The sequence below is a fragment of the Urocitellus parryii genome, chromosome 9 (genome assembly GCF_045843805.1).
Source record: "Urocitellus parryii isolate mUroPar1 chromosome 9, mUroPar1.hap1, whole genome shotgun sequence".
In the NCBI taxonomy this organism is placed as follows: Eukaryota; Metazoa; Chordata; class Mammalia; order Rodentia; family Sciuridae; genus Urocitellus; species Urocitellus parryii.
In genome coordinates, this window is record NC_135539.1 from 7058084 (window position 1) to 7071968 (window position 13885).

At 57.0% G+C, this 13885-nt stretch overlaps 2 protein-coding genes across 2 annotated transcripts; both read right to left on the reverse strand.

The window, feature by feature from the left end:
* Positions 1 to 43: 43 nt before the first annotated feature.
* Ntn3 (netrin 3) lies at positions 44 to 2396 on the reverse strand. Its single transcript, XM_026385638.2, has 6 exons — positions 1469 to 2396; positions 1209 to 1397; positions 970 to 1119; positions 821 to 871; positions 630 to 704; positions 44 to 384 (listed from the first exon to the last, which is right to left on the reverse strand). Exons 1-6 carry the CDS (start codon positions 2394 to 2396, stop codon positions 44 to 46), a joined length of 1734 nt encoding a protein of 577 aa, XP_026241423.1.
* Positions 2397 to 8115: 5719 nt separating this feature from the next.
* Tedc2 (tubulin epsilon and delta complex 2) lies at positions 8116 to 13020 on the reverse strand. The gene is made up of 10 exons (XM_026385486.2): positions 12957 to 13020; positions 12773 to 12871; positions 12514 to 12584; positions 11985 to 12393; positions 11412 to 11465; positions 10711 to 10804; positions 10453 to 10564; positions 10257 to 10358; positions 9432 to 9622; positions 8116 to 9104 (listed from the first exon to the last, which is right to left on the reverse strand). The coding sequence occupies exons 1-10, from the start codon at positions 12980 to 12982 to the stop codon at positions 8958 to 8960; spliced, it is 1305 nt and encodes a 434-aa protein (XP_026241271.2). The 5' UTR covers positions 12983 to 13020; the 3' UTR covers positions 8116 to 8957.
* Between the last annotated feature and the right edge of the window lie 865 nt (positions 13021 to 13885).

Genomic DNA, 13885 nt, shown 5'->3' on the forward strand with positions numbered 1-13885 from the left:
TGTCCCAGTAGCGCCCAGTCCCCGCCCCGCCCCGCCCGCAGGTTCAGGCTGCCCCGCAGCGTCCCCGCCGCTCGCGCCGCTGTAGCCTCCGCAGGCGCCGCGTCCACGCGTCCCTCCAGGGCAGCACGAGACTTCCGCGGGCGGCGCTGAGTCCGGGTCCCCGGCTCCCCGCCGCGGCCCCCGACCCGCTCCCCAGCAGCAGGTAGCGGCGGCCGGGTAATAGGCGCGGGCAGCCGCAGGCCGCGTCGCGGGCGGGCACCCACAACGCACTGCTCCCGCGCCGTGCGCGCTCCTCGCCGCTCCGGAACACGGCGAGTACAGCCACTGGAAAGCGTGTCCATGCGCCTCGCGCCTCGCCGCGCGCGCCCACCGCCACCTGCACGGCTGCGAGGAGGGAAAGAAGGCGGGCTTAGGCGGGGCGGCGCCGGAAGCGGGCGGGCGCGCGAAGCACAGGGCGCCCACCCGGAGTGGTGAGGACACAAAGAGGTCACCCGCAGGAGGGAAGCATATCACTTTGAGGACACTAAGGGCTGGAAAGGTGGGGCCAGCTGTACTGGGGGGCCCTCGAGGGACGAAGGGGAGAGGTGGGGTTGGAGGCGAGGTGGGGACTGAGGGCTGAGGCATCCTACCGTAGTCCTTCCGGCAGAACTTCTTCAAGCTGATGCGGTAGCTGCCACGGGCAGGGCTGCAGTGTGACTCACAGTCTAGGGGGAAGGCGGAGGCTGGCTGATTTTCCCCCTCCTTTCCGCTCTTGCCCCCTGCCCCATAGCCCCCTGCCCCAAGGTCAGGCCAATCCGGACCCTGTTCTGTGTCCACTCACCCTGTGACTCCACAGGGCTGCTCTCCTCAGTGGGTCCTGGGATAGGAGTCTCTGCAGAGAGGGTGGGAAAAAGACTTTTGATGAGGTGAATTGGACAAATAGGCAACATCCAGGAGCAGAGGTGTCTGGGGCAGAGCAGAGTCACTCACTAACACAGGGTGCCACAGGAGAGCGGCTCTGCTGGAAGCCTGGGGCGCAGCGGTTGCAGGTGAGGCCTGTGACACCATCCTTGCAGGGACATTGGCCTGTGGTCTGGTTACAGGTTTTGCCAGCCGCACCAACAGGGTGACAATCACAAGCTGAGGGCAGATATGGAAAGGTCCTTGTCAGAAGCTCATCTGGGGTTCTGGGAAACCAGAGTTTGAAAACATGCAGGTGGCAGGCTCACCTCTGCAAGCACGACGGTCACTCAGGGCACGGCCTGGGTCACGGTAGAAGCCCTCTCGGCAGTAATGGCAGTGGCGACCCGCAGTATTATGCCTGCAGTTGAGGCAGACGCCCCCACTGCGGCGCCCAGATAGTCGGTACAACTCCATGTTGAATCGGCAGCGGCGGGCATGGCCATTACAGGAGCAAGCTGCAAGGAGAGGTGGGTCAGGGGCAGGCCCACCTGATCTAAGGTCCCCAGGCCACCCTCCAAGGCCTCACCAAGGCAGGCATGTGCTTCCTGAGCCGTAGCCCTTTGCCATGGCCTGTCGCAGTAGAAGGGCTTGCAGCGGCCACAGTCAGGGCCCTCAGTGCCATGCCGGCAGTCGCAGATCAGGTGGCCTTGGGTGTCGAGCAGGCACCGTGAGGCATGCCCATTGCACTTGCAACGTCCACCCACTTGGAGCTCGGTAGCTGAGTAGGAGTAAGGGACCATGGCCTCTGAGTCCCTAGTGTCTCCCACATTGGCAGGCCTTGTGAGTAATATGCGGATATCTGTGGCGGTCACCCAGTCTTGGAGCACTGGGCTGCTGTCCAGATCCAGACCTAGTGGGCTGCCGTCCTGCACACTGAAGGCCAGAAGGCCACCACCATCAGGTTGGGCCTGAGGTGCTGGGAAGCAGAGGGCCTCAGGCCCTGGGCCAGCAGGACCATCAGCAGGGGCAGGTGGTCTGCCATAGTCCAGGCCACAGTGGGAGGAGAAGTAGCCAAGCGGAGCCCAGCTTCGGCCATGGTCCTGGGATTTTAGCAGAGCCACTGAGGCAGGCGGGGCTGAGCAGAAGCGCAGGCTCACGAAGACCAGTTCAAAAGCCTTGCCCAAGGGTACTGTGAGGGTCACGTTGAGGGGTACCCGATGCAGTAAGTCAGAGCGCCAGCATAGCGGGCTTGCTGTGCCCCCTGCAGAGGTCAGAAGGGCAGAGGGATGTGCCCGCCGCGGGTCCGAGGAGTCACAGGCCCGAGTGGCAGGCCGCCCACATGTGCTGGACGCAAGCACCTCACGGCCCAGGGCTGCATTCACCAGGCCAGGCACGCAGCCACGGGGCGCGCCCCCCTCATCATGGCAGGGGTCGACGAACGCTGGTGGCCCGGGGTTCAGCGCGGCACAGAGCGTCCCCGCGGTCAGCAACAGCCCCCAAGGCCAGTTGGGCATGGCCGGAGCCGCAGTGGGTCAACCAGCCAGTCGGAGACCCACGACTCGGCCTTTGGGGAGAGAGAGCCCGCTCCTAGACTGCCCTCCGGGCTCACAGTACGGAGCAAGCAGAGCCCCTGGGCGGCCCCAGCCCCGGCCCAGAGGTGGCAGCAGCCGGCAGCACGCCCCGGGCCGAGCGCAGCAGCGGGGATGTTGGCGTGTCCTCCCGCTGGGCCTGGAGCGATGACAGGCGTCGCCGCCGCTGCCGGTGCCTCTGCCAGCGGAGGCCCCACCCGCCGCCCGCCGCTCGATGCTCGCACTCACCCACCGAGGGTCGGGCAGAGCAGGTCTCCGGGCCTCGGGAAGGGCCGTGGGCGGGCGGGGCCTGGGGCGCCCTGGCCGCCTCCTCCCGACTGCAGCGAGGGCGGGCGAGTTGTGCCAGAAGGGGGTGGGGGGCTCAGCAGGAGCGAGCTTGGGCCCAGCCGGGGGCGGGGCTGCTCCGGCTGGGAAAGGAGGGGAGAGGAGGGGGGCTCATCGGCACAGCCAGAATCAGAAGCAGATTCAGACGTAGGCTGGGCCAAGAGGGGAGGGGGTTGGGGTCGGAGGGAGGGGCTGGGGAGCCAGGAATGCGCCAGTGGGAGGGGTCTGGAAGGGACAGCTCAGCCCTGCAGCTCAGGGAGGACCACCCAGTAGGGTCCCAGGCTTTGGCTGCTCCTTGAGTTGTGCCACGTGCTGGGCTGGGGTCTGGGCCATCTCCTCCCTTAAGTCCATCGTGCAGGCATGGACCTGGGTATTCCCCATGGTAGGGAAATCAAGTGTGGCTAGCTGGTTGTTGGGTGTCCCCAAAACAGCAGTCTGCTATAGTAGAAGGAACCCATGGTTGAGTTCAGGTCTGATTTCAATCCAAGCTGCTCCAATTTCTGGTTGTGTGAATAAGGACTCCCAGTTTCCTCATCAGCCAAATGCCTGTTATTCATCTTGCTTTGTGGAGCTGCTGGAAGGATTTAACAAGCACACAGATATCAGGCCTAAGCCAGGAGCTCAATCAGGGACCACCTGAGCTGAGCTAAGGGATGGCACCAAACTCGTGCCCAAACGTTCCTGGGCCTATGAATATCTAGTGGCCTCATCAGGATGGATACATAAGCTGGAGCTGGCAGGAAGAAAATGGGAGCTTCAGGTACAGGGGTGTTACAGAATTTGGTCAGTTGTTGAGGACCATGTAGAGTGGGATTTGACCAATGGGGGAAAATGGTCAAAAATGAATGTGAGCCTGCTGGCCTACATCATAGTAGGTTTTGGCAGGGTAACAAGCCCAGCTGGGTGGCCTGGATACCAGTTGGGGATATATAGCTACGGCTGAGTGGCCCCAGTCAAGAGGGACCAGGGTTCACTCTGGACAGAGAGACCCCCTTCCCTACTACCTTTAAGTCCTTGACAGAAGGGGCCAAACATTCCAGGGAAGGTTGGAGGTTTTCCCCAATGCAGTAGACGTAGGAGCAACCCCAAGATCTGAATGCCCAGTTTCAGAAGGGACGCTGACCCAAGACCAGACCTGCAGCTGGTGGAAGAGGCCACCTGGGCACGTTTGTATAGGCAGAGTTGCCACTCCTACTAGTCAGAGAATAAGAAAGAAGAGAATCAGAAACCCTGTGCTGTTTGGGAGAGAAGGAGCTAAAGGACACTGAAGTCTCCCAGGGCAAGCCAAAGGAGCAGAGGGAGCAGGAGGCCTGACTTGGAGAAGCAGGAAGACAGAGTGATGGGCACCTGGCTTGACTCCTGGAGTAAATGATTCCCTGGTTCAGGCTCTTTCCTAAGCCTGATACAGAGATAGTGGGCAGGGAATGAGGGGTGGATGGACTGGGCTTGGAGGGGCTGGAGGTACTGCTGGCTTCTCCCTTAGGTCCTGCCCTTTAGCTTCCCAATAAGAATGTGTCCTTTACAACAAGTAGTCATGGGCTTACACTCAAGTTCAGAACCAGCACCTGTATAGACACACTCTTTTAAGACTCTTCTAGTCCCAAGCCCCAACCCCTTTGGGATGGAAGGCACCCTGGTGGGAGTATGGGAGCTGATATCCATCATTCCAAGACAGGGGAAAGGAAGACCCAGGCCTAGCACAGGGATCCCACTGGGCCTGAAACAAGTCTCCTAAGAAATCCTGCTGTCTTTGGACCTACAGAGCCCCCAGGCTATCAGAATTTAGGAGGCAACAGCCTTTCACGCTTAAGAGTAGAGCCAGCTTTGTCTCCAGCTCAGCCTCCCTGTAAGCTGGGACTGGGGTCTGTAGACATCTGGTGGCTTCTGGTGTAGGCAGAAGTAAGTTCCTGGGGGACAGCCCTGATCAGACAGCAGCAGGGTAGACTTGGAGCCCAGAAGACTATTGCATTACCTACCAGGTCTCCAGGGAGGAGGCTGCTGGCTACAGAACGCTTCCCTGAAATTGCCTTCCGAACATATTCTCCTCTGCCTTCTAGGGCTGCCCTGGCAGATGATGTGATAGAGTTGGGGAAAGCTTTCCCCTCAACCCCCAAGGTAGGCCTGGCTCATTGCTCTTCATGGATGCAGCCACCTGTCCCAGTCCCTGACGGTGGGGCCTTTCATACCCTCCACTTCTGTGGTCCTCAGGCCATCTTTAGCAATAAAGAGGCTCTCTGCCTTGTCTCCCTTCCCCCCACCTGCAACTCCTCTGGTTGTTACATCAGCTTCAGCAACTTAGAATGACAGCCCCTGGCTTCAAGCCACAGGTTGAGAAGAAAGGATAGAGGAGGTTGACAGTCCCAGGGAACTGACAACTAATCACAATCTAGGAACTACTGTCCCTTCCAGACGCTTGCAAACCACTTGTTCTAGTCTTGTGCGTTTATTGAACGCCTACTATGCCTGGCGGGGCTCCAACCAGGCGCAGAAAGCAGATGGCTCCCTGGAGAGGATTTAGCACGCTGGGCCTACCCCTAATGGAGATTGGTCACGCCAAGCCGAGTACACGTTCTGACGCCCCGCACCCTGTATGTCAGGTTCTGGCCCTGTGCGCCCAGGCTCCGGCCCATCCCGCTCTCAATAAGGCCTGCTCTGCGTTTGCGACCAGCTCTGCGCGCCAAGCGAAACGCTGAGAAGCAGCATTGACTGGATGGAGACTGGACAGGGAGCGGGGAGGGAAATGACCCGTAGCCCCCTCCGCTCAGGCTTTCTAAGGGTCCAGAAAGACAGGGTGTGGGGAAGGGGTTTCTGCGACCTGGAGGGAGGAGACAGCCGGTTCGCTTTGACCTTGGTGGGGGGCGGGTGGGCTCAGGGCATCCACGGCTCCCTCCCGCTCCCGATGCCCAGCCCGCTGCCGCCGCCGAGCACGCCAGCATAGGAAGGCAGCGGTCAGGAGCCCGAGGCCCACGCCGAGAGCAGCCAGCGACGCGCCCTGGGCCAGGTCCAGGCGGGGTCCACGCAGCGAGAAGGTGATGGTCGTGGCGGCTGCACCGGCCAGCACCGCTACCGCGCCAAAGGGCAGGACGCAACGTGGCCACGAGACCCCCGCGCCGCCAGTGGCCAAGAGTAGCGCGCGCAGGGCCCGGGGCATCTCCGGATGTGCAAGGCCCAGGGGGGTGGGATCCGGCTCAGGCGCGCTCATGTCGCCGACGCTGTGGTCACACTGGTGGGTAGTGCCGGCACTCCTCGGAGGGTGGCTCGTGTCCCGGCCCGCCATGTCAGAGCCGATTGGGCCGGGATGCGGTGACGCCACCAGGGAAACCGGTGAGTTCTGCCTCCTCCTGGCTTTGGGTGGGTGGGGGGGAATGGAGTGGGCAGGAGTGAATCCAGAGGGGGTGCCTCTTACTTGCCGAGTATCCTTTGTGTTGAGGCTTACTCAAACACCCCTCCCCCTAATGATCCAAAACCACCAGTGTCTAGGATTGGCCCCAGGACAGGTGGCTCATTGAATCCAGGTTCACTGGGCTACCGACAGAGCCTGGTTAGGTGCCTTCCTCTGGTTGGAAAGACAGATAACAAACCAAGTGAACTAGCAGAAGCCTGTAATCCCAGTGAAGAGGAGAGGTGTGGGGATTACAAATTGTAGTTAGCCTCAGAAATTTAGGGAGAACCTGTCTCAAAAACTTAAAAAAGCTCAGTGGTCAAGCACTCCTGGATTCAATCCCCAGCACTTAAAAAAAAAAAAAAAAAAAAAAGACAATTAAATGAACCCATTGATTAAATAATTCTGGGTAGACTACCATTATGGAAACTGATGTTGGAGTGGACAGCAGCTGTGGTGGTGGGTTCATCCTGGGGATTGAGGGGTGCTCCAGGTCAGAAACTGGACATAAACTCTGCAGGCTGCAACAGAAGGGATAGGCTCGCTAAGGGGTGGTGGTAAGATAGAGGTGCTCCCTGGGCCTCAGCACCAGCCTACAGGGGGCAGGCAGTCCCTCAGCTCTCCTCCTTTCTTGGCTCACCCTCCCCTGGGGTTCTGTCCCTGGAGGGACCCCTCAATGCAATAAAGCTCTTGGTTTCTCATTTTCTACTTTGGTCTCTTGCCTATCAGAGCATGTTTCTGGCCCACTGGGTCTGTTACAAGAAAGGCCTTTTGCAGGAGGTCAAGGAGCCACCGGAAGCTGTCACCGTGGTATTGTAGGTCCAGTCTCATCCCTGCACATTTCATCCAGCTTGCCACAGTCCTAGTTTTCGCCAGGTGTCATGTGCCACCTCTCCTGCTGCATGCAGGGGCCTGAGTCTCTTGGGGAAGAGGCTGGTATTTTCCTGTTGCAGGGCCTCATCCTTGGCCCAGAGTAGTGAAGCTCCAGAGCTGTCTACACCAGGGGCCTAGGCCTGAGTTCCAAGGGACATGGTCAGGGCTCAGTGAAGGTCCACCTATGTACACTGGCCCTGGGTGACCTGCACAGCGTCTGCCCAGTGTTGCAGACAAGCTCAGCTCGCTGATCTTCATGCCAGTCCACGGGGCAGTGGAATGACCACTACCCACTAGGAAAGTAGGAACAGCCTGGGGAGTTGAGGCTCAGAGTCTAAGAATCAGACTAAATGTTCCACAGCCTTAGACCCAAGTCTGTGGCTGCAGAGGCTTCCCCTCTGACCCCTACCCTTTACTCCCTTCCTGGGGAGGTGATGATTCCTTCCACAGGGGATGGAGAAGCCTCAGAGGACATGACAGTTGAGGGAGGGAGGGAAAAAGGTCCTCTTCCCTGATGGAGCCTAAGTGGAAGACAGGAGATCCCATACCTAATACAGCATTGGCACCAGGAGGTGCTTGGCATGGGGCATCATAAGACAGTGGGGATGGAGCTGGGGTAGCAATGGGCAGAGTGGCTGGCCTGTTCTGTAATGGTAGCTGAAGGTTTTTTTGTATCTTCCAATAAGTTGAGGGGGCAGGCACGTTCAGGCATGCTGGGGCAAAAACACCTTGAATGGTCCTGCCCCTTCCCTTATGCAGAAGGAATATTTGCATTCTTTTTTTTTTTTAATATTTATTTTTTAGTTCTCGGCGGACACAACATCTTTGTTGGTATGTGGTGCTGAGGATCGAACCCGGGTCGCACGCATGCCAGGCGAGCGCTCTACCGCTTGAGCCACATCCCCAGCCCCAATATTTGCATTCTTGATATAAATTCACTTGATAAATTATTTTCTTTTTTTTTTTTGCAGGGGGGCGGATACTGGGGCTGAAACCCAGGCGTGCTTTACTGCTGAGCTACATCCCAGTCCTTCTGGTTTTTTTTTTTTTTTTTTTTTAGAGAGAATTTTTTTTATTATTATTATTTATTAGTTTTCGGCAGACACAACATCTTTGTTTATATGTGGTGCTGAGGATCGAACCCGGGCCGCACGCATGCCAGGCCAGCGCGCTACCGCTTGAGCCACATCCCCAGCCCAGTCCTTCTGTTTTTGAGACAGGGTCTCACTAAGTTGCCAAGGCTGGCCTCATATTTGTGATCTTCCTGCCTCTGTCTCTCAAGGCCATGGGATTACATGTGTGCACCACCTTGCCCAGCTTCACTTGATACTACATTCTCTTTTTTCTTTTTTTGGTACAAGGGATTGAACCCAGGAGCACTTAACCACTGAGCCACATCCCCAACTCTTATTTTTATTTTGAGACAGGGTCTCACTAAGTTGCTTAGGGCCTTGCTAAATTGCTGTGGCTGGCTTCGAACTTGTGATTCTCCTGCCTCAGCCTCCCCAGCCGCTGGGGTTGTAAATGTGCTCCATCACACCTGGGTTTGATAACATTCATATTAATAAAACCACAAACAAACAAACAAAAACAAAAGACACCCCCAGCAAGTCCCACCTCGGATTAAGTATATGAACTTCCTAAAGTAGGTTTAATATCACATAGGAGATGCTTAGAGCTACAGCAAGAGAAAAGAGCTAGCTAAGAAAGGCTCTACCAGGCCCCTGGCAACATCTGATTTCCTGACAAGGCATAGGTATCTCTGGTCCCCCAGATCCACCAAACCAGGAAAATTATCTTCAATCCCCGTTCATTTCACCCCTTCAGGAGAAGAAGACTCCCTAAGAGGCCTGCCTGCTCAAGGGTCCTGAGGCCTTGGTGGGGCTCCAGATGGCCCAGCGAATGAGTCAGTAAGCAGGGTCATCTTGCAGGATGGTGAGGAAGCACTCGCCTCCCTCGCAGAGCAGGCTATGCACAGCTCGGCACATCGCCAGCCAAGATGGCCCCTGTGGCTCCTGAGTGTTCACCAGGGGAAGGAGCTCAGCCATTAGGACCTGGGGGCAATACAAGGCCAAGGTCTCAGTGGGGCCTTGCCCCAGCTGGCAGCCCCAGGACAGGCTTCAGCATTCTAGCCTCTCTCCCTGTGCAGCTCATCCGGCACATCAATGTACCTGGTGGTCTACACATGGGCCTGAGGCTTACCCCCACCCCACCCCACCCCTGTCCTCCAAGGGGATCTTGGAAAAGGAACATCATACCCTAATCCCAGGCCTCCGTTCTTATAAACTGAGCCTCCAGGTGGCTCCAGAGTCAGCCCTCCATATGGTAACTGGCTCCACGGGTGCCCAATTGCACACTGCCAACTCACGCTCTGAAAGTACCTTTTCCAGGTGAATCTGCTGCTCCAGCATGGCCACCCGCAGCTTCAAGGTTGCCAGGGTCTGCAGTTCCTGGGTACTGGAGTAAAGGAGGAGCTGGGGGCTCCAGGCAGGGTCCACTCCACCTCCACAGGGTGATGAAACCTGGGGGAGCCTCTCCACAAGACATGGTACTGGCAGCTGTTCCCTCACAGCTGCGAGGACAGGAGATATGTGGTCTCTTGGTATGGCACCCATGCCCAAGGGCCAGGGTTCACTCAAGTGTCAGTACCTGACTCCCCAGGCACTTCCCTTGCCTTTAAGGAGCGCAAAACAACAGTGTGTGGCAGAGCATGGGGGTGGCCTGGGATTCACAGCAGCCAGAGACCTTTGTGAAGTCTCCTTTTGCCTCTGGGTTTTCCTTACTGGTGTTTACATAACTTTCTTGAGACTGACTTTGTATTTGAAGATAGAACTTTCCCTCTTAAAAATTTCAATCAATTAAAAAATGTAAAGGATAAAGAAGCCCCATGACTCACCTCCCAGTATCTAATTCTCAAATGCTTCTTTCTCAGTAACTGAGTAAATGAGCAAACTGCTTAGGCTGATTGATAGGTTGTTGGTGGAGAGGAGTAGGATAGAGGACCTGGTCTGAGCAGTTGAGGACAGCTGGCTGGTCCCACAGGACAACTGGTAAGAACCCAGAATACTGTGTGTGGGTGGAAAGGGTCTACCTGTCTCTGGTGCCAGGACTGGTCATCCTTCCTTAAGGCATGGGCAAGATGGGCTAATGTGCCCCGACCTTGGTTAAGACCTCAGCACAGGTGGCAGCAGGGGGCAGGGTCTCACCTGTACGCAGCACCTGCAGCCTCTGAAGATACTGCCCAACGATGGCTTGCAGCCCCTCCAGAGTGAGCAGACAGCGGTACTCCTGCATCCAGTCAGCAGGGGCTACTCAACAGTCAGGGAGGGCAGGCTTGGTCCATGCCAGTTCTGAGACCCTTCCTGTGACTGCCCTCCACACACCCTCCGCAACCCCACTGACCTGAGGAGAGCTCCTCCTGCAGGCGTAGTCTCACCATCACACAGGCCTTCCGCAAGCGCTGAGCCTCCAGCTCTATTTCCACAGCACTGAGCCTGGGGCCAGGCCAGCCTGACTGACTATGGGTCAGGGAAACTCCCCTGTGTCCAGGACCCACCCATGTCCTGCCAGGTTAGAGTCAGAAGCACCCCCCTCACCTCCACTCCTGCAAGTCCAGTAAGCATCCCCTCACCTCCACTCCTGCAAGTCCAGCAAGGATACAGTTGCCTGCAGTTTCTGCAGAAACTGGGCTTTGGCAATGCTGGTGGCATCTGTGGAGTTGCTGGTTTGTGTAGAGTTGAGCTGGGCCCATAGGCTGAGATGTGCATAAGAGCACCCAGGAACCAGAGAAGGATGTATTATTCCAGCCAGCTGGGCTGAACCGCCCAGGGAGGGGCCAGAGGCTGGGTGTCTATTTCTGCTGAAAATCAGCAGGAGTCTCTGGGGGAACCTAGAGGACACTGACCAGGACAAGGAAAGTGCTGACCCACTCTAGGAAGTGCTAAAGAGAATTCAAGGAAGGAGAGAGAAACCAGCAGTGACTGGTAACTATAACTGAAAAGAGACCTAGGTGCTTGCTCTGTACTAATTACAGCACAAACATCTGAAAGGCACCATTTGCCTAACCCTCCCAGCAGCTCTGTGAGTTTAGGTCTGGTCACTGTTGCCTCTAGCTCTAAACTTGGCGGAGGGAAGACAGACTGAGACTTGGAGACACCAAGTGTCAAGTTCAAGCCTTGCAGCTGTGAGTGGCTGAGCTGAGGGTGTCAAAGCCACTGAGCCTGAGGCCACTGCAGCAGTGCTAGCTAGTCAGGCTCTGAAGATGGACAGTGCCACCCAGTTACAAAAGCTGAGGGACCTACTGGAATGTCTTGCCTACATATTCCCAAGCTTTCGATGTTTTCTGCCCCACCCAGCCTTACCGGGAGTTCTGGGAAACCACCTTCCTAAAGTTCGCGGGCAGCTGCAGCAGGGTCCTGTCAGAGAAGCCAGCGTGAGCATTGGTGGTTCAGTGGTAGAATTCTCGCCTCCCAGAGAAGCCAGTGTTCAAAATAGTCTCATCTCACTCTCAGGGCTGCTAGTCCTGCTCAGAGTCTATCAGTGGTGAGGTCTCTTACCCCTTCTCCCTCTCCAGTCATTATCAGACAAGACCCCCTTGGAAGGGGCTTCCTGAGTGACATGGAAGCCAACCTAGTCCAGTACTACCCTTGCAGAGAGAAGAGAGGGCACCGTGAACAGAGGGCCTGAGACCTCTAGTGGTTCCCATCTGGGTAGATAAGTGAATAGCCAGGAAGAAGAGGGCAGGTAAGGCTCCAGAATGTAAAACCTGTACAATCCCAGACAGCTGCAAAGCATGAGCCTCATGAGGTGGTATTCCAGGGCTCCCAAATGTAGCTCTGTGCCCTGCCCTACACCGAACCCCAGATTCCTACAGATGGCCAAGGTCTGAGCGAATAAAGATGGCAGATTTTCCAGTGAGGGTCTGGGAAACCTACCCCTTCTCCTTGAGTGTGAAAGTTTCTGCTGCCTGAGGAGCAGCTGATTGGGCCATCTGTTCATGTCTGAGGCCTGGTCCACAGCTAGTGGCCCTGGCTTCTATTGCCACATGGGAATTATCTCCCATTGACAGAAGCCTACGCTCAGGGTGGTCCTTGACAGGCTTTCTAGGCTGGTGGATGCCCTTGGTAGCTTTTGCTCCAGAGGTACGGCTGCCAGCCCCACTCGAGGCCTGGGGTGGTGCTGACGCAGTGGTGTCAGGAGATGCAGGAATCGGTCCAGATTTCAGACGCAGAGTTCTGTCTTTTTCTCCAGCCTTAGAGATGCGTTTCCGCACCCGTACTGCCTTCTCCAGTGCCTGGGTTAGAAGCTCCAGCTCTTTGAAGTCCTGGGTGCTTGGTGTGTATGCTGTGAAAACCAAAAATCATGCAGAAGTCCTCTCCACTATTCCAGGGTGGGTCCCTCATCACTGCATGCCAGAGCTGGGCCAGTGGCTGCACGGGGAAAGGGTGGGTGGCCGAGATTTACCTGAAGTCAGGTCCTCTTCCTTATTTTCTGGCCTTGGAGGTGACTCCGGAGCCTGAGTCCTGGCTGGTTCCCTGTAAAGACAGGGTATCTGTGGCCCGAACAAACTCCACCCCAGCCCCTCCTCCGCCTCAGAACCTGCAGGATAAACTGGGTGGCACTGACAACCGAAACCTCTGAAGTGGGAGGCTGGGCCCGACCTCTCAGCCTCTGAGATTCTGCATGATTCCGAAGGGCTGAGGGGCTCCCGGGGTCCACGTACCAGGCCCGCAGCAGCCTTCGGGAGATGCTCAGGCTCCGATCTAGCTGCCGCTGTCGGTCTGCGCAGACGTCAAGGGCGCCCTGCAGCTCGGCCACAAGCCTGGGGGGACGCACGGTGAACTCAGCACCCCGACAGGCTTGGGGTCCCGCGCCAGCCCGCCCCGCTCCCGCCTCGCCAGACCCACCGGCGTGCGCAGTCGGCCGGCAGCATGGACTCCAGCTTGGACTTCCAGGGTTTTGCCGCCGCCTCCTGGCCCCGCCCCTTCCACGTAAAGATCCGCCCCTTCCTGCCGGCTACCCAATGCTGAGCCTAGGACTCAGACCCGCCTCAAGTTCCGCCCCAAAATGCAGGTTCCGCTCCCAGAGGCCTGCTTGGGACTCTGCTCCTGCTGGGCTCCCGGCTGCGGCCCATCGGACTCCAGAAGTATCTTCTGGGCAGATGTAGGCGCTATTTCCGTGTTCTTCTTGTTAGGTACAGAACAGGCTGAACAAATGTTAGCTGCAGGATGGCCCACGCACTCAAACCCCCCTCTGTCTGGTCCTTTATCACCTGTTTGCATCAAAGCTGAACACTCAACCCCCCTTTTGCCAACAAGGCAGCTTGCAGACCCAGAGGCCCCTTAGATTTGGGCTATAAAAACTCCCTCCTGCTGGGCCCCCCTCTCTCTTTTCTCCTCTGATGCACTGCTGCAAAAAGATCTCTTGGTCGCTCCAAGTGTTGTGGTCACTTTCCTTTCACTTCTTGCAGGGAACCATAGTTTAACGGTTGGTTTTATTTTTTTTTTCTTTTGGTACCAGGAATTTAACCCAGGGGTGCTTTACCTCTGAACTACATCCTCAATCATGTTGCTTAGGGCCTCGCTAAATTACTAAGGCTGGCCTTCAACTTGGAATCCTCCCGGAATCAGTGGGATTACGGACATGCCCCACCGCGCCAGGCTTGTTGACTTTGTCTCAACCAGCCCTCATTGAAGGCAACTCTAAGGCAGGCACGAACTGTCTTGCTGACCCCAGGACCATCTACCACAGGGTCAGGAACATGGACTAGGTGAGAATGACTTGTTAAGATCAAGGAAGGGACAGAGGAATTGTTCATTTTTGGACATGGGGATGA